This window comes from Arachis duranensis, chromosome 3 (assembly GCF_000817695.3).
Source record: "Arachis duranensis cultivar V14167 chromosome 3, aradu.V14167.gnm2.J7QH, whole genome shotgun sequence".
Classification (NCBI taxonomy): domain Eukaryota; kingdom Viridiplantae; phylum Streptophyta; class Magnoliopsida; order Fabales; family Fabaceae; genus Arachis; species Arachis duranensis.
In genome coordinates this window covers 123,238,056-123,258,779 of record NC_029774.3, presented here as the reverse complement: position 1 = coordinate 123,258,779, position 20,724 = coordinate 123,238,056, and the positions used below count along the sequence as shown (strand labels likewise).

The 20,724-nt window shown below is 34.1% G+C and overlaps 2 protein-coding genes across 2 annotated transcripts in view; both read left to right on the top strand.

The window, feature by feature from the left end:
* Positions 1–11,031: 11,031 nt before the first annotated feature.
* LOC107481014 (PH, RCC1 and FYVE domains-containing protein 1) lies at positions 11,032–17,090 on the top strand. Its single transcript, XM_016101214.3, has 9 exons — positions 11,032–11,514; positions 12,009–12,095; positions 12,446–12,535; positions 12,638–12,724; positions 12,810–13,004; positions 13,626–15,704; positions 16,035–16,181; positions 16,277–16,635; positions 16,721–17,090. Exons 1-9 carry the CDS (start codon positions 11,428–11,430, stop codon positions 16,839–16,841), a joined length of 3,252 nt encoding a protein of 1,083 aa, XP_015956700.1. The 5' UTR covers positions 11,032–11,427; the 3' UTR covers positions 16,842–17,090.
* Positions 17,091–20,218: 3,128 nt separating this feature from the next.
* Positions 20,219–20,724, top strand: part of LOC107481016 (NAC domain-containing protein 54-like) — a 3,607-nt gene continuing 3,101 nt past the window's right edge. The window contains exons 1-2 of the mRNA XM_016101217.3: positions 20,219–20,288; positions 20,384–20,651. Coding sequence (XP_015956703.1) covers positions 20,495–20,651 — 157 coding nt within the window. The 5' untranslated portion in view covers positions 20,219–20,288; positions 20,384–20,494. The remainder of the gene's footprint in view (positions 20,289–20,383; positions 20,652–20,724) is intronic.

The following is a 20,724-nucleotide window of genomic DNA, read 5'->3' as shown; positions in this document are numbered from 1 at the left end:
TACTATTTTATTTATATCTATAAATTTTATGAACACTGACAAAAATATCCATCAAATAAAAAAATTAACGTTGTATTCATAAAAGATGAGTTCCGTATAACAAAAATATCTAAAAGATGAGTTCCGTATAACAAAAATATCAAAATTCTAATTTTTTGTTGACTTTTTAAATAAAATTCTCGATTGCCCCTACCCTTTATCTTCTTTATCAAATTTCAAACTTTCATAACCCTTTTTTTGTTTGAAAAAAAAAAGCTCAACACAACAAGTGGAGCATAAAAAGACAACAAACAAAAACAATCAATAACAATTAAAACAAAGCAACCAACGCAAAGAACATTAATAGATATCTTCCTGTCATTTTCGACATTGCCATCAACAACAAAAGGGATCCACACCTAACCATTCTTTATAGTTCATAAAGGACTGATGGATAATATAGTCAACCATTTTCCTTTATTTTGAAATATCATTATATTCCTTTTTAGCCAAATGTTCTAGATAATTGCACAGAAACACACTATCCACGTCTTACGCTCCTCCTTACTAATTGATAGCTTAGTCCAACTTTGAAAATGTTCCTTTAGCGTCCCCGGACACGACCATTTCCTTCCAACAAATGACAACCATGCACACCAAACCTGCAAAAAAAATTCACTACCAAGAAACAAGTGGTGACCATATTCAACACCTTTGTTACATAATAAAGCTATAACTCGCTATATCTTCCGGAATCATTTTCGCCTGCAAGATCTGCACAAAAGAGTTAGTAAAAAATACACTTTGTTTATCAAATTTCCACACAACTCTATTCTCTCTGTCATAAGCAAGTTTGACCAGTCTTAAAGTTTCTTGCAACTGGCTCACTAAGTCTAAATCCAACTCCCATTGGAATAGCTCTCTCCTCCGTTGGAAGTTCCATCTCTACTATAACCCGTCCTAGAACCCACAATCCCCTATAACGGATCCTCTTTGGTTTGAAACTGAGAAAATCCTCAAAAATTGATCTTTCAGAGAACCGCCACATATCCATACATCCTCCCAGAATCGAGTCTCTCTTCCATCACCAATCTCCATAGACAACCCATTAATCATATTCTGTCTTACTTGTTGATCCTTGAACTGTATATAGCATATATCTTTCCATGGCCCCCCGGACAGGTAACACCTGGGATGACAGCATCACATTTAGGTTCAGGTTGTTATAAGGGCAAACCATCTTCTTCCATAAGGGACAATCCTCCTTCGAAAAACGCCACCGCCACTTAAATAAAAGGGTTGTGTTATGCACCATGGCATTTTCGATGCCCAACCCACCAAACTTTTTGGGAGCCTACACCACCTCCCACTTGACCATTGCCATACCATTCCTACCATCCTCCTTATTCCATAGAAATATTCTCTGTAAGAAAATCAGTTTCTCTGCAACAGCCTTTGGCATTTTATATAAACTTAAATAATAGACAGGGAGGCTGTTCAATACAGATTTAATAAGCACCAACTTATCGGCTTTATTGAGAACCTTGGCTTTTCATATGCTAAGCTTCTCCTCTACTTTTTCTACAATGGACTTCCAAGTCTTTACCAACTTCGGGTTCGCTCCTAACGGGATTCCCAAATATTTCACTGGAAGAAAGGCTACCTTACAGCCCAACGCGCGACATATATGTTGTACCCACTTATCATCACACTTAATTAGAATCAAGCTAGATTTTTTAAATTAATACTCAGCCCCGACATTAGCTCAAAATGACAAAGGATCCTCCTGTAATTCTTAATGGTCTCTTCCTCTGGGGGACAAAACAGAACAGTATCGTCCACAAACTGAAGATACGATAACTCAATATGATCTCTACCCACCAGTAACGACGATATGCGCCCGTTTCTTACCGCCTCCCCAAACATCCTATGTAGAACATCAACGACAAGTACAAACAAAAATGGAGACAATGGATCACCCTGTCGCAGACCCCTTTCCATCTTAAATGGCTTAGATAGCGAGTCGTTTATCAATACTGACATAGAACACGTTTTTACACACTCTATAACCTAACTCCTCCATCTTCGTCCAAAACCCATATTTTGCAACACAAGGTCTACAAAGCTCCATTTGACTCTATCATATGCTTTCTGGAAGTCTAGCATTATTATCATCGCTTCCTTCTTCCTCAATTTAATCAATTGAACAGTTTTGCATGCGATAAGATCCCCGTCATGAATCTTCCGCCCCTTGAGGCCTTGACAAAAGCACTCTGTGTCTCACCTACTAGACGTGACATTATTTCTTGCATCCTCCTAACCAACATTTTTGAACTGACTTTATACACACAATCTACCATGTTGATCAGTCTTAGATCTTTTATTTCCTTTGCACTAGTAAACTTAGGGGGCCAATGCCACCCAAGTGAGATTAGCATCCACTGATAACTTGGAAGTCGGGAAAAAATTTGACATCGCTGCTGTACATTCAGAGCCAATTTCAGCCCAATACATTTTTATGAAGTTCATATTGTATCTATCACTTCCTAAAGTCTTGGATTATTCACAATCCCACACTACTTCTCTAACCTTCTCAGGAGTTGGTTGCACCTCCAAAGCCGAAGCATCCTCTTCACCAATCATTTCTACTAGACCGTCCCTGAACCCCACCAAAGAAGACTCTTCCTGATGATACAAGTTCTTATAAAAGTTCCTAATCACAATCTTAATTCTAACTTGATTCCTTATCAACCTTCTATTAATGAGTAGCGCATCAATCCTATTGTTTCTCCTTCTCGCAAAAGCTAAGTTGTGGAAGTACCTTGTGTTCTTATCAATGTCCATCACATGTCTAAAGCGCGATATCTGCTTCCAATGTAGTTCCTTCCTTACATACCATTTCTCACAGCAAACCACAAGCGCCATTCTTCTTACCTCCACTGTTCCATCATAAACACCATCGCCCAAAATGTCATCAATCTTCTTAATCTCTTCCTGAAACTTCATGAATTTTTTTTGCCCATGTCACTAAAATGATCTTTATGCCATCGTCCCAGAGGAACTGTTAAGGCTTTCAATTTATCTGTGAATTGCGCCTCACCTAGTCCTCTCCATTCCTCTTTGACCATCCTTAGGAAACCTTCATGTGTAAACCACGAGTCAAGACTTCGGAACAGCCTCGGCCCATCTCTTTGCCTCTTATCTTCTACTATAATAGGACAGTGATCAGACGACCATTTGGACCACCTCGTAACCGAGTCTCTGGAAACTTCTCAAACCATTCTAGGCTAACCAGTACTCTATTGATACGGCTGCAGTATCGACCTCTGAACCATGTAAACTTGCGGTCAGTAATTGGCAAGTCTACCACACCCATATCATGTATCCGATTCTTGAAGTCTTCGGCTGACAAGGATAAACTATCAGTGCCTCGTCTTTCTTCTATTTATGCAATCTCATTAAAGTCCCTATGAAGCAATAGGGAACCTGTCATAACCCAGCTATGTAATTCAACTCCTCCCACACAACAAGCTTCTCATCTCTAACATGTGCACCATAAACCAAAATAAAAGCATAATTAAACTTATTCTTCAATAACTCTCTTTCGACACATAACCATCTGTCCCTTTTATAACTATTTCTTATTTTAAAAATTTCATCATCCCATATTAACAATAACCCACTAGATGCACCATCAGATTCAACATAGTCCCACCCTGCACAACTATTTTCCAAATTTTTGGTATATCAAATTTAGTCACTAACTGCCTTTTAGTCTCCTCCAAACCTAACATATTTAATCTATATTTTCTCTTTAGGTCCTTTACCATCTTCAACTTTCTGTCACCCCTCAATCTCCTAACATTCCAAGAACTAAAAATTATTTTAATAAATTATTACACACCTTTTTATGAGTTTTGGTATGCTCCATCTAACTTTTGCCTTTTGTTTTGCCAACCTTCTTTTCAGAGAAATTTTTTCATTCTGTTGTTGGAGAATAGTCATAATGTCATCTTATGCGTTATATAGCTCTGCTCCTGACTCCCTTGCTAAATTCCAAGTCCTTTTGTTTTCTAACAGTTGTTTATCCAATGTTAAACCCTCATTGTCATTGGCTTCATCCTCGTTGACATGTGTTGTGCCCCTTATAGTGTCATCATCATCGTAGCCATCTCCGCCATTTAGTACCGGTATATTTCTGTCAATAACCACTTTCATTAGCAGCCCTATATTGCCAATTTTTTGACTAACGCCGCCATTATGCTCAAAGTCATCACCATCACCGTGTCCGTTATTAGATCCCTTTTTCGCGCTTTCCTCCCCTTGAAGCCCAATAGCCCTTCTATCACATTTTAATCCTCTGCAACCCTCCGCCTCCACCACCCGTCTCCCTCTCCCAGCCTCCTTAACCCCATCATATGCCAATTTCGATGCACCTACGAAGGATTGAGATTCGTCTTCTTCCCGGATCAACTGCGACGTCAACCTTCCCTCACCACCACTATTTGCTGAGCCAGCACCCCCCAACTTATGTAATGGCCATCGTGACGTCACTATACCAGCCACCGCAAGATGTTCTTCTCCAGGGTATGTTTGTGCTTCTCCCAGCCTTGAGACCGCATCCTCAATTCACGAAGATCCCTAGGCATGGAGGCATCATTGTTCTTTGCGACTCTCCCATGATAAATCATGCTCACCTGACCCGCTTGCTTGACGACCCGCCCAGGACAGGCGAGATCCAATTGCCTCAATCCTAGCCCAGTACACCCTTCCGCAGCAGCAACTTGATTAAGTGCTTTGGAACTTGGGCCTTCATGGCCAAACACGTTATTGTTGCCTCCTTTTCCATTGGTGAGCCTTATTTTAGGTTCAACCTAATTAATATTTGCAACGTATATACCCAACCCATTAGATTTACAACCATAATCCCAGGGAATAGTTTGCTCAGAATTCACTTATTACTCACCTCATATCTTATTAAATCTGTCATACCTTCAATACCACCATTATTAGGATGATACGTTACCAATTTCATTTGATTGAGTCTTAAATATTCATAACCCCACTCGTTCAAAATTATTTCCGAATTTACCAATCTACCCTCTTCTTCAACCTCCTCCTGCAACACCTCGATTACCACTTTCGCTGCCTGATCTGCACTTTCTGTCGAATTTGTTGGCCTTTGCGACAATATACCTACATCATCACAAACCCTTGTAGATATGATCTTATGGTGATCTCATCTTTCCTCATCATCTCCTACAATATCCAACTTACAATTTACTCCATATATTTCGCGTCCCACCTCTTTCCCCAAAACGTCAAATCCGCTAGTGCCTACTGTGATGTGGACCCATTCATTGATCACGTCCATCACATAAGTATTGATTTCTACACGGCTGATACTAAAGGAAGTGCACGATTTTGTCACGTTATCACACCCAACCACCTCTCCCCATTGACTCCCTATTATGTTGAAAGTATCCACAGACTATGCATGTAATGGAACCCCAAAGCATTATAGTCACACTCTTCGAGTTTCACTTTTCTCCGACTCGTCCCACCTCCATACACTATGAAATTAAACAACTGTATTAGGCTATTCATTTTGAATGTGTAAGTCTCTTCTGCATTCAATAGATTGTCAAAGGTCAATAGAGTTTTATATGCTCCCATTTCGCGGACCTGAAAGATGCTGGTGGTAGTGAGAATTGCGAAAGTTTTGGAAAGATAATAAAAGGTGGGGGTAATTTAAGAATTTTATTAAAAACTAAATAAAAATTTAAGGTTTAAGTACTTTTGTCACACGAAACCCATCTTTCATGGATATAATGTTAATTTTTTTATTTGATGGATACTTTTGTCAATGCTTGTAAAGTTCATGAATATAAATAGTAGTTTATTCTTTATGTGAAAGTTTTAAATTTGATTGATTTTTGTACCTGTCTTCTTTTTTCCTTTATTTATCTTATGCTATTTTTTAACTTTTGAGATTTATCAAGTATCGAATTTTAGATTTTTTGAATATAGAATTTTAATACGATGTCATAAAATTATTTATCCCAAAAATTTAAATTATTAAAAAAATAATATAAATAGTTATATATTTAACATATTTAAACATATAAAAGCTACTATATTATTAGAATTAAAACTGGCGCAGTGAATGTTTAATTAGGGTTATCCTATGGTTAGAAATGAAAAATAATATATCTTTAATAAACTTATTTTATTGGTAACTAAGGAGAAGTGAATACTTAGCTTTAACATTTTCAACTTTCAAGAAACTATAACTAAAGTCAAACTAGTTCCGCCGCTTTCTTTGAAAGGAAGGGTTTAAATTTGAAAATGATATACATAGAAATGCAATTTAATTAACCATAAGGAAGGGTTTTCACTTTCAGTTAATTGCTTAGGAACGACATACTAACTTTTTCCTAACCTCTATATAGTGTATAGACATCAATTCAAGCAACTTACCCCTTAATTATTATATGGATATTCTACTTTTTGGATTTTTTTACTATAAAACAAAAAAAATTATTCAAACTTTAATTTTCGAGATATATTTTTTTTATACATTTGAGTCAAATTTGTTGTACTTTCGAAGAACCTCATTATATTAATAAGATTTGTCATAAATCTAGATTTTATATAGAATTCGTCATATTTCGATGAATTTCATATTGAATTCGCTCAAATATAAAATGTCTTAGGAGGAGTATCTGATTTTTTATAATTTCATTTCACCTTTTTAATTTTTTTCACTCTTATTTTCTCTTCTGTTGTCAAGGTTATTTCTTTGGATATTGTTAAAGTTTTTTATCTCTTTAGTTAGATCAAATAATTATTCTGTTGTTTTATTTTTTTAATTAGTCTGTAGTTATTATGTTTCTCATTTTTTTATGTTTTCGTTTCACATTTTTATTATGTTCGCTTTCATTCTCTTGTATTATGTCAAGATTAACTCTTTGGACATGCCAATTTAAAATAATTCTGTTCTTATATTTATCTTTTAGCAAATAAAGGCGTGCATGTTTATTTTCTCAATGATGTAGTGTATGTAGGTTAATTTTATTATTGTAGTAGCTAGCTAGCTAGGTTGGGGGTTGCAGTTTGCACCTGCAAACTATAAATAAGTTGAAAAATGTGGGCAATATAGAAATTATTATTTAGGGTTAACGTACACACCAAATGTCTCTTTAAGTTTTCTTTTAAATTTAATTTACCATTGCTTGTGCCAAAGAATGTTCCTTCCTTCTTTGAATCATATTGAAGTTATTTGTATTACTTATTGCTTAAGGCAAGTTCAATTTGATTGAATGTCTCCAAGCAAAAACAGACTCCGACAATTACGTTTTTTTTTTCCTCATTAGTAACTTTTACTCCTTCAATAAATTAAAGGATGCTTGTGGAATTTAATCATACTATTATATATGTTGTATTATATATTATATATATATAAACATGAGGCAATATATTTATTTGATACAAAATTTATCATAAATATGCCAGGTATAGTTAATTATTATTACCCTATTAAATAATTTGCAGATTTATCGGGTGAATTATTATTAGCGTGAGTTGTCAAAAAAATAAATAGGCAACTATCCAGAATCCAGATAATAAGTAGCTAAATAGTCAATAATAATGAATAATATCATATCACATATATAGCATTTATCTTCAATATATTTTGTTGTTGCCTTTTTTTTCCCTTGGAATATATTAGTATTTAACCATTTCTATAGAGTACCTACAGTATGGCATTGACTGAGGACAATCACCTATATCATTCTGTTTCCAAAAGGGACAGGTTGACCCTGTGATTCTGTGAATAAATAATTAATTCCACATATAGATATTTGCTCATAATTTTAATTTATTTTATTTTATTTAGAGCTTTTTTTTTTAAGAAAGGTAAAGGGTCTAGTAATGTCCTTTGCATGAAGGACATGACAATGAATTACAATTCACTGTGAAAAAGAAGGATAGGAAACATGTAAACAAGTAAAGAGAATCTGCAATGTGACCAGGTTATTGATGTTATATATAGAAAGGAATTTAGCAAAAAAATAAAAGCAGCCCCCCTCCCTTTCCTTTTTTTTTTTTACTGTTTTGTGGATGTGAGATTTTTGAAAGGACTAAAAGATACACATACTCATTTATTCATTTTTCAAATTTCAAATGTGAAAAAAAACACAAAAGATGTAGAAAAAGAGAAGAACAATAACCAGAAAACTATAATTTTTATTTAATTTCGGTGTAACCAAAGTATTTAATAATTAATTTTATTTATAAATAAATTTATAAGCATTATAAATTTTTATAGATAAAAATGATGATATATATAAAAGTAAAACAAAGAAAAAAAGGACCAAAATCTCAGCAAAGGTCAAGATGAACTGTCCATGGGACCTACATGGTAGACAAAACTGGCAGAGTTAATATGACTTTAGTGAACCTAACTTTGGAAGGAAATGATAATAATAAAAAAAAAGTCAATCTAATCTCTCTTGCATAGATGATAGATCTGTATTTCATTCTCAAGTTTCAACTACCTAGCTACAATTCTACCATTTTCCTGTGCTTTTTATTTGTAAACTATCATTTTCTCTCTCTCATTTCTCAATTGGATCATGCTATAATATATATTTTACTAAAACAGTACTATACTACAATACAAGGACCATTGAGTAGGTATTTTACTTGTTAATCGGAAGCAATAATTGGAACAAGAATCCTAAGTCACATTTTTTCTTGAGGCCCTTTTATAAACTTAGCAATTAGCATAGTCAATTAAAAGGTGATATAGCCCACCATTTGGACACTAATTTTGCCATGCTAATGAGATTTACAGTAGGCAAATCTTATATTGCAGGCTCGTTTGTTTGCGTTTTCAAGATAAATAAAATATATATTTTAAAAAAAATAAGTGCTCATTTTATTGTTTAAAAGTCAGTTTTTTTTTTGAAAAGATAGAAACTTGTTTATGCTAAAAGCAAAATCAATTGAAGAAGGAAAAAAAACTGTAAAAATATTAAATTATCAATTTATTTTCATATATTTTTCCTTAAAATATCTATTTAAAAGTATAAAAATCCTAACACAATTAGTATATTCTATTAAAAATTTATGTAACTATTTGATTTTATACCAACAAGTAAATATATAATAAAATAATTATACTTTTTAATTTTTTAAATATCATGTTGTGTAAAATATTTTTTTCCTTGTGACATTAATTGTAATTGGAAAAGTATAGAAAATCAAAAATTGGATAACTCAATTAATAATTATTAATTTAAATTATTTTTTAAATTTAAAATTTAATTAATTGACATTAATGATATTTTTTAATTAAAATTTATCATACTTTATTTTCACTTCCACTCATCATTCATCACACAAAATCACAAATCCTAATTCCTCTTCTCAATGCCTACGCTATCGCGGTTTCATCGTGTCACACTGCCACTGTAGCGCTGCCGTTGCACCGTTCTCGCATGTGATCATCGTCGGTCGTCTTTGCATTCTTTTTCGCCACCTCATCTGCTGTTCGCGCAGGAAAGACAGCCACCATCACGCTTTTACTTTACCCACTTTGCTTCCCATCGTGAATCGTCTGTGCAGCACTCGCACCCACTCCGCTGCCCGACGCATCCTCGTCGCTTGCGACTCCCCATTGCTCCCCACTCGCACCCTACGGTTCTCTATCCGTCGCGACGCAACCACCACCAGGCCCTCGTTCGCGACGCGTGATCAACTACTCCGATCCGTGGCGACTCCTCCACTCGCAATGCGTGGTCTTTGTGGCTTCCTTCTCACAACGCACCACCGCGAGTCCCCCACCGTCCATGCAACGCCGTCCAAGACGTCATCGCCGGCCACCATGCGGCTCTTCTTCTCCTCCTCCTATTTGGTTTTGAATGATTCTTTTTAACTAATTTTTTATGTTTTTTTCCCCTAAATTTCGAAGGATTCTTTTTATTAGTTTTAGATGATTCTTTTGGATGATTCTTTTTTCTATGTTTCTTATGTTTTTTTCTTAGGATTTAGATAATTCTTTTTTCTATATTTTGTATGTTTTTTTTCTTTAAGATTTTGATGATTCTTTATCTTATGTTTTGGTATATTTGTTTTTTGGAATTTCAATTTTTTTTTGAAAGAGAAATCAGAGTTTGCGTAATAAATAATAAATTGTGAATTAAAGTAATAAAAAATAATTAATAATTATTAGTTTTGTATCTTTAAAAAAGTAAATTTAAATAATCACTAATTAATAATAATTAATTAATATAAAGTACAATTTAAAAAAATTTATGATTTGAGGAAAAAATAGCCCTCTTAATTACACAAACAAGTGCCGGATTCTCTTGTCCCTAGAAAGACCATTATTATCTAAATTCACTGCTGATTGGTCAAATTGATAAGAAAAGATAATAATTTCTCCTTTTTATGAACTCTTGCTAATTGGAATCCACCTTTGGAACAAATTAAAGGTAGGTCCCCCCTCCCTCCTCCCCGTCCTTCTGCCATGGTGAAAATAAAAAGTGGCCAATGCCAAAAAATGGAATGCATGTACATTAAGGAAAATTGGACTGTTTCTGCATCACATGATTATTAGTATTAAACTATTGTATGTATTATATTAAATGTCACTCACTGTATATAAGTTTTAACCCTCCCCAGTTCCCACCATAAAAAATAAATATTTGTGACATTTAAAAATTCAAAATTCAAAAAACATCACATTTGTAAATTGTAATGTACGAGCAGTACCACAAAAGTTTGAAAGAGTGAGCTTTGCCCAAAAGAAGAAAATGGCATCTTGTTACTGCTATGCTATGCATAATGCATGATTGTAGGGTGTAATATTAGTATTTATGATGATAAATGGGAAAATAAATAAATGAAATAAAAACAAGTAAGAAAAAGGCAAGATATATAAGGACAATAAATGAGATGTGGTAAGAATAATAGTGTGTGTTAGTGTTACTGCTTCCACCTCTTTTCTTCTTTTTTATACAAGAAAATGGTGTACACGTGCATATGGTTTTAAGTTCTCAGTTTCATAGGCCCCTCTCTTCTTTTTCTCTCTCAAAAATGGCACGAATTTCCAAGTGAACACACAGTGAATCAATGGAAGAACCAAACAGATTCAACTGTTAAGTTAATAAAGCTAAGAGAAAAAAAAGAAGAAAAGAAACCTCTCTTCTTCTCTTCTCTTCTTCTTCTTCTTCCAACTCTGTCTATGCTCTCTTCTATTCTGTTCTGTCTTTGTATGTTCATACACTTCACTCTTAACACAACAGAGAGAGAGAGAGAGATTATTATATTCTGTTCTCTGCATTCTCATAGGAGTCATTTTTGGTGCAAACTAATGATAAGGTTTCAGTTTCTTCACTTCTGTTTCCGTTGTCTTCTGCCATTCATTCTTCTTCTTTAATGAAACTAACTGCAACAACAACAACAACCATGACAATGGAAGAAGACTCCTTAGCTGCACTTCCATTTGACAGAGCTGTTGAACAGGTTCAATTTCCTCTCTACACTTCAAAGTTTAGAATTTTTTCTCTTTCAATTTTGAATTCCTCATTTTCCTTTCTGGCAATGCCATTGGCTGAGTTTATGATATCACTTCTGATTATTCCAGTTTTAGTTTCAATTTTGAATACTATATAGGATTGGGAATTAATCATCTTTTCTCTTTACATCAATTTTCTTACAACATAAGAATCCATTGAGGCATGTTAATGTTCTTTCAAAAACCAGAATTCTTTCTTCTCTCTCCTCTCTCTCATTTTAGTGTATATATATATATGCACACATTCCCATGTCAGTGTGGATCATCATGAAAGGTAGACTTTAGTGTTTGTTCTTTGGAATTGCCAATGTGAATGATATTTTATTTTTGTTTTTTCGGTATTTCCTTTGTGCAATAGTTTCTACTGTTTGTTTACCTTCCTTTCTGACAAACTTCAAAATTGTTTTTTTTTTTTCCTTTTTCTTAATTAATTTCTGTTCAGGCAATTGTATCTATAAAGAAAGGTGCATATTTACTAAAGTGTGGTCGCAGAGGAAAACCAAAGCTCTGCCCTTTCAGACTTTCCCCGGTAATAGGCATATTTGTGATGACACATTATTTCAATAATTTCTTTGCTTCTTCTGATAATTTCTTAATGATATGTGGCCTATGATTTTCATTACATTCTCTTCTTCAAATTTGTTATATAAACATTAAATTTAGAGGTTTTGAAATCTTCCCCTTGTTAGATTCTCAATGGTCTCACTAGTGATTGAAACTTGAATTTGTTGTTTGTTATTGTTTTTTATTTTTACTGTTAACTACTAATCCATAATGCTATCTTCAAATAAAACTCTACTTTGATCTGGAAATACTACTATCTATGAAGTTTCTTTAACTATGATGAAGATGTTAACGTGTCTTCTCCCCTGATTATAGGATGAGAGGAATTTGATTTGGTACTCAGGGCAGCAGGAAAAGCATTTGCGATTGAGTTCGGTTTCGAAGATTATTCAAGGGCAGGGAAATGTATGTAACAAACATCCATGGCCATGCTACCTTCTTGCTTGATGAATTTTCCAGATGAACCTGAAGTTTTGGTCTAATAATACAACACTAATCCTTTTTCAGATAAGGTGCCAAAGGCAAAATGAAGCTGAAAAGGAGTGCCATTCATTTTCACTAATCTATGCTGACAGCGAACACTCTCTTGATCTGGTAATATTTGTGACTAGCACATTGCATATAACTGTATTTGTTTTCTTATATCCATATATCATTTATTTATTTATGTTAAATGTAGATATGCAAGGACAAAGCACAGGCTACTACTTGGTTTGTTGGATTGAGAGCTGTGATTTCTCGGTGCCAGCATCCTCGACCTTTCAGTAGTTTAAGAAGCTGCAAAGGGGTTCAGAGTTGTGTCAGTAGTCCGGCCGGAATATTACGAAGAAAGAAAAATCTTGGCCTCCTGGATGATACCTCCCAATTTGCTCAGGTTATAGACATATTCCATGTATCTACCCTAGCTATTTATAAAGATTTTAGAAATAAATCCCAATTGCTGGTTGATAATTCTGAGTTCCATATACAGAAAATTATAATCCTAGTTTTTATTCTTATATAATAAAACTAAGACATGTTGCTTTTAGCAGTTATGTTTGACATGCAACAAATTATTAGTCTTTCATGTACTGACATGGTGGAAATTTTCCTTTCACCTTGTTGAATGGTTTGGTAGCCTGTTATACTCTCAGTTCCTTTCACATTTGGTGCTTCTTCAATATCTTGAAAATAAATGAATATTTTTGGAGTGATTGGATTATAGTTTAGATAGAAAATTAGGAGAATCATTGTGGATATGAATGGTATATTTCAGACAGAGTAGAATATAGAAGAAATGAATCAGATAAAAGAGAAGAATATAATTAGGAAGAAGAGAGTTCTAAGGCATTTTACAAATTCCATAATGAATGTTATAATACCTAACTCCTATTTAAACTATTTCTATTAATGTCGAATATCTAATTCTATTTCTAAGTCCAATTATGCTCATTACAAAATGTATAATTTTCATAGAAGACTGAATGTGACTTTCACTTTTGATTTCATTTTGAAGGTACATAGTGTATGCGCAAGTCCCACTTTGTCACTCTCAGAAAGGTGTTTTTCTGATGGCTTATCATATACATCTGACAAGTTTTATCCATCAACACCTTTCCTTTCCAGTGCAAATGACATGATTGATAATTCTGTCCCAAGTTCTCCATATATTGATCCAGATACTCCTATTAAGATTGAAACAACACGTCTCAACAAGGAGCACAAGAATTTGTCCTGCAGGTCTATGTTGAACCCCGCCACACCACTCATAAGAAACAACAATGCATTGAAGGATGTAATGGTTTGGGGTGGAGGGATTGGAGGTCTTGTAGGGATTGTAAATGAAAGGTTTGTGAACCAACATGGAATATATTCTTTAGTTCCAAAGTTGCTAGAATCCACTATGATGTTAGATGTACAAAATATAGCTTTAGGAGGAAAACATGCTGCCTTGGTAACAAAAGAAGGGGAAGTGTTTTGTTGGGGTCAAGGGAAGTGGGGAAGGTTGGGGCAAAAAATTGATATAGACACTAGCTCCCCGAAAATAGTTGATTCTCTTAATGGTGTTCATATAAAACAGGTAACCTGTGGTGAGTATCATACATGTGCTTTGACAGATTCTGGTGAAGTATATGCATGGGGGAATGATGTTTGTTGTTCGGATTTGGTTAATGAAGGCCGGATAAAAAATCAATGGATACCACATAAACTTTCAGGTCCTCTAGATGGTATTAGCATTTCAAGCATTGCTTGTGGAGAATGGCACACTGCCATTGTCTCTAGCTGTGGAAAATTATTTACATATGGAGATGGTACCTTCGGAGTTCTTGGCCATGGCAATCTTCAGAGCTGTTCTCGACCGAAACATGTTGAGTCTCTTAGTGGTCTAAAGGTGAGGTCTGTTGCTTGTGGTTCATGGCATACAGCTGCAATTGTGGAAGTCATGGTTGATCACTTTCGGTATAATACTCCTACAGGCAAGCTGTTTACTTGGGGAGATGCAGATGAAGGGAGGCTTGGTCATGCAGATAATGGAAACAAGCTTGTTCCGACTTGTGTTTCGCAACTCGTTGACTATGATTTTGTTCAAGTAAGTTGTGGAAGAATGTTGACTGTAGCACTTACTAATATGGGGAAGGTATTTGCAATGGGAAGCGCGAGATATGGACAGCTCGGAAATCCTCACGCCAGAGATAGAGCAGTAATGGTTGAAGGACAGCTTAAACAAGAGTTTGTTAAAGTGATTTCGGCTGGTTCATATCATGTTGCTGTTTTGACTTCGGCCGGGAGTGTCTATACATGGGGCAAAGGTGAAAATGGTCAACTTGGACTAGGTGATGCCGAAGACAGGTACACGCCTTCTTTTGTTGAGGCTCTAAGAGACAGGCAAGTAGAAACAATAACTTGTGGATCAAGTTTCACGGCTGCAATCTGTTTGCACAGACCGATTTCTATTAGTGACCAGTCAGCTTGTAGTGGGTGTAGGCTGCCGTTTGGATTCACAAGGAAGAAGCATAACTGTTATGATTGTGGCCTTCATTTCTGCCGTGCTTGTAGTAGTAAAAAGGTTATAAATGCTTCTCTAGCCCCGAGTAAGAGCAAGGCCTTTCGAGTTTGTGATCAGTGCTATGATAGAAGGCAAGGAAGTACACATTCAGCAGTGGCTTTGAAGTCTAGAAATTGCAACTCCCAGCAGCTGCACAGACTTCCTGATCTGACTGAAGATAGAGGAGAGACAACTATGGCACAGGGTCCTCTCTTGACGCTCGGCCAATCATGTTATAGGAAAAGCATGCCCAGTGGAAGAAAGGACTGGAAAAACCAACAAGAGAGCCAGCAGCATTTAGAAGATAGTTCTTCTTCTATGTTAGGTGGGATGCCCCAATGGGGGCAAGTTCCATGCCCTGCCCAATTTAGAATCAATTGTAAAGAAAATTTGGCTGGGCATGTTTCTTCGTCGAAAAATAAAGTAGCTACTGTTGCCCCACCAAATATAGAATCTCCGGCGGCAGCATTCAACTTCTCTAGTGCAGAGTCAGATACAACAAAGTCTGATAAGATGCTCATTGAAGAAGTTCAGAGGCTGAGAGCTGAGGTAACTTTTGTTTCAATGTTGTACATGCTGCATTTGTGACAAAGAAACAGTTAATTATCTTGCTGAGATTTCTATAAATGAATATATTCCTGTATGTATCTCCAGCATTCAACTTTAATTCAAATTTGTAAAATTTGTCTTCGCATTTTCTGATAGTATAACTGGTGAGCCTTTAGCCCTTTAGGTTGCTTCATTTCATTCCTCTCATTCTGATTTTCCTATATCTGAGTAGCAAATTAACCAATGCTGTTCACTTGCGTATTTAAAAAAACATCTGACTGCATTTAATGTGTTCTCTTATGCATGCTATTATTTCATTTCTTTTGATAGTTAAAGAGACTTGAAGAACAGTGTGAACTCAAAAACCATAAGATACAAGAGTGCCAACAGAAAATTGAGGAGAGTTGGTTTGTAGCAAAGGAGGAAGCTGCTAAGTCCAAAGCAGCAAAAGAGGTCATAAAAGCTTTGGCTTTAAGGGTAAGTTTTCTTATATTGTTTTTGTTACAAGAAACATATGTTGTAGTAGTTCTTATGATATGGCCTTAACATTATATTAATTATCACCACTGCAGCTTCATACAATATCAGGAAAAGAGAATGCTGGACAAGAAGGAAAAGTTGGGATACATGATTGCATGTCTAATTTGGCACCCATACATATAGATATGAATAGTCCTAGGGATGGCAACATGGACAGTCTATCTAATTCCCCTATAGTATTCTCAGACACATTGAAATCAAAACTTGGGAGAAACATGTTACTCAAGAATGATAGAGTGACGGAAAATTCTAGCATCGCTAAACCACAGTCACAGCAAGACAATACTGACAGCATGAAGGTTGAATGGGTAGAACAGTATGAGCCTGGTGTTTACATCACATTCACAACCTTGCCATGTGGGAAAAAGGGCCTTAAAAGGGTCAGATTCAGGTAATGCCTATTCCATGCTTCTTGTCAGCCAAAATATATCTAAACAATATGTTTTCTGAATCTGCATTACATGCATAATTCACAGCCGGAAACGATTCTCGGAGAAGGAAGCAGAACGGTGGTGGGAAGAGAATCAATGCAGAGTGTACCATAAATATGAGATTGAAGGGTGTATAAACAATAGCCAAAGTCAGGTGAAAGGCTAATTTTTGGTTTGCCATTCATCTCTTGAAGTTTTTGGTTTCACTATTATTCTTGGTAGTGGAGAGCAGGTTCTTAGATATGAGCAGAAGCTTATTAATTATTACTATTACTGCAAAGAAAATATCAAAGTCTATCTTGCATGTATAATCATGCTTTGATGATTATCAATCATCATGGGGCATTCTATATATCCTATTGTACAGCTATAAATAACAGAATGTCCCCGGATTTTCTTACTATTCAATTTATAAAAGCTCTTTCAATTTTCAATGTTTTTTTTTTTCTGCTCATTTTTCATCCACAGTTAGCTCATTGTTGAAGATCACTTCTAATCACTCCATTTACAATTTTCTTTGAAGATTGATGTCATAAAACGTTAATTGCCAACATATATAATACCTGATATGTCTAATTAGATATTAATCAAATATGTTTATGAAAATTTATTAATTTAGTCATTTTTCCAATTACAAAAATTCTATTCTTAATATGACCTAATGACTAAATTAATAGATTTTCGTAAACATATTTAGTCAACGTCTAATTGAACATGTTATATGTTATGTATACTATTAGTTAACATTTTACATCATCAACCGTTGAAAAAAATTGTAAGTGAAATAAATGAAATACAGATATAAGTGAAATAAGTGAAATACAGATATGATTAATTTGTAATCGTTGAAAAATTAATTTGATTAAAAAAATATTTCAGAACAAATTTAAAAGATGTCTTATCTAAAACTCACTTGACTATTACTCCATCCAAAAATTAAAAAGCTAACCGTTTTCAATCAGAGTATTGTCAATTAAATATAAATTCATCAACCTGTGATTAGTAATCATGGTGCAGGAAAATCAACCTTGATTAGTAATCATGGTGCAGGAAATTAACCAGTAACAAAAATTGAAAATATTCAGTTGATTTCTTTTTCACTATTTTCTACTTGAAGAACTGGATCATGTGGGCCCTGCATTCTGGCCAGCTATTTTGTTTAGGCCTGAAAACTGAAAAGGATTCCATATAGTCTCCTTTCGGCCTTGTATATGCTTTAAATAGCCATAAAACAAAAATTTGTATTTTATCTACATCTCTATCTCTAAGTTATTGCAATTGTGTCCGAATACAAGGTTAAGGGGCAAGGCATTAAATCAATTAACGAATTTCATATAAAAATGAGGGCAAAGTCTTGATAAACATGTTACACGTTACGTGCGTATGTTGAGACTTCAAATGGAGTTCGCTTTCCAAATGAATACACCGACATTTCTTTTCTGTGATTAACAACAATTATCTCCTTTCTAAGTCGGTCTTCTGATTATATATAAAATAAAATAAAGACACATATTTCTATTCTAGTAACAACTAATCACTCATTTGGCTCCGTGGTTATCCTTTTCAATTTTCATTGTTTTTGCCTTACAGAATTTATTAATAACAAATGTAAGAAATCCTAAATGAAATCTTACCACGATTATCTATTCTTGTTTTTATATAATCAGATTTCTTTTTCTTTTTATAATTGTATCCATTGGATAGAACTTCTATCCTCCATAATTTTTACCAAATATATATATAAAAAATAAAGTCGAACATTTATATTCTATATCTATATCCTAATTAAATTCTAAGCCATGAAGAAAAAAATAAAAATTTTATTGACATGTGTCCTAAGGTATAATTTAATTTATTTTTAATATTTTTAATAACGCAATACTAGGATTTTCAGAATCAGAAAATGGGTGTGGAGTTTGTAATAAGAAAGACTATGCTAAGCTACAACGAATGGACTGAGAATGAATTTTTTGGTGGTTGATGATGTTGTCGAAAGATACAGGAATTTTAGGTTTTTATGACATTTTTGTTGTTTCTTTCGTTATTCCACTTTAGTTTGTTGAGCTTATTTTGATTAAAAAAATATATATTTAAAATTTTAACATATATTTTGTTCGAGTAAATGATTATTTGATGTCTGATTATTTGTCTATATTAGCATGATTGAAAAGTTATTGAAAGATATTTTTTTTATATTTTTAATATATTAAATATATAAAAAATTTAAAAAATTTTATTATTATATTTTTAAAATGTGATCTTAAAGACACAAAAAAACTAAATTCTAAATTCAATTATTTTAATATAAAACATTATTTAATTATTCTAGTATCTGATTATTTTAATTTATTTAAAAAACATGTAAAAAAATATACAAAAATATGTAACGATGAATTAGTGATTGATTTTTAGATGATGTTTAAAATTATTGTTAATTAATTTGTATTTTCTCTAAAAAATTTATATTTGAATAAAATAAAATCGCATGTCATGTTAGGATAATGAGGAGAAAAATCGTAAGCAAATATAATGAATTATTTCCGAAATTAAATTAAACAATCCGATGGCAGCATAAACTGAGAAAGGAGAAAAGCACCAAAAGATGGATTGGTGAAAGGGAAAGGGAAAGCATGAGATGACATAAGACTAAGTTATAGTAATATACTACCTATTTAGTTAGGGAACATTTAATTTGCATCCATCTATCAGCTATATGGGAAAAGCATCAGATAACTCACAAGTCATCCTGCCATGCCACGTTGGTTCTTTATTCATTTCACGTGGCAAAATCTGGCCCCACATGGGTCCCACTTCCAAATTACCTTTCATTCATTGGCTGATCCAACTATAATAATATATAATCATTTTCTTTGCATGCACAAAATTTAAGTAATCTAAGTTTTTATTTCATTCATAATTTATAAATGAAAATTTAGGTGTAATGGATTTAAGGTGAAATTAATATTTGAAAATAATATTTGAAAATCGTTAAATAATTTAATTAAATTTTTATCTAACGACTTTCAGATATCAACTTGACGTAAAATTTATCTCACCTAAGTTTTCACCTAATTTATATGGATTAAGATATAACTTTGAAAACAAAAAATGGAGGAGCATACAAGTTGAATAAGTGGATAAGGAATAGTAGAGAAAAGGGGTGGATGATGATGAAACTCCATGCGAGTAGTAGTCAAGTGTGAACGGTATGTAGTTTTCTTGGGTTATGAGGAAGAGCCGCCAAAGTTGGTTTTCCTACTGTTGGTCACGTTAATGCAGATTCTTGGTCTGATGAAAAAGGTTTTGAAATGCATCCAATTAATATATTCCATGCATTGTCATGTGGAGCATACCAGAATCCAAGAAAGAACTACCAGGAAGCATAGGATCATTACCACACAAGAACACAACATATTAAACCCAAGCTTGAATACAAAGATAAAAAGAATCTTCCATTCCATTTGATCGAAAAAGAGATAGTGGGACAACCCCAATTTGCTTCTTCATTATATTCTCTTTTTGTCCTCTTTGTTAAAAGCCCAAGCAACCCCAACATTCCACCCTCCTCTTCCCTCACCTATTCTCTCGCTCTCTCTCATTTTTCCACATTAAGGTCTCTACTCTTTTAATATTATGTACAAACACTACTATATGTCGTATTATATTAATTTTGCTAACAAACTGTTCTCTTTTGTTCGTTGGTGACAGGGAAGGGAGAGCATTATTATTGCATCATTGGAGATCATCGCTTGGATTATTGAGGTTTCTGATAGTTTGTTAAGTGGGGTATTAGAGATCATATAATATTTAGATATTATAATGGCACCAGTTTCATTGCCTCCTGGTTTTAGGTTCCACCCTACAGACGAAGAACTGGTTGCTTATTACCTTAAAAGGAAGATCAATGGCCGTAAAATTGATCTCGAGATCATTCCTGAAGTTGATCTATACAAGTGCGAACCGTGGGACTTGCCAGGTACATATATATATTATATACATGCATGTCTATATCATATATTTTTCTTAATTTGGTTATGGAAAAAAGATAC

Coding starts and splice junctions, on each gene's coding strand:
- LOC107481014 (XM_016101214.3), top strand. CDS start 11,428: ATGAAACTAACTGCAACAACAACAACAACCATGACAATGGAAGAAGAC. Junction 12,536..12,637: donor TTATTCAAGGGCAGGGAAAT/GTATGTAACAAA, acceptor ATCCTTTTTCAG/ATAAGGTGCCAAAGGCAAAA. Junction 13,005..13,625: donor ATACCTCCCAATTTGCTCAG/GTTATAGACATA, acceptor TTCATTTTGAAG/GTACATAGTGTATGCGCAAG.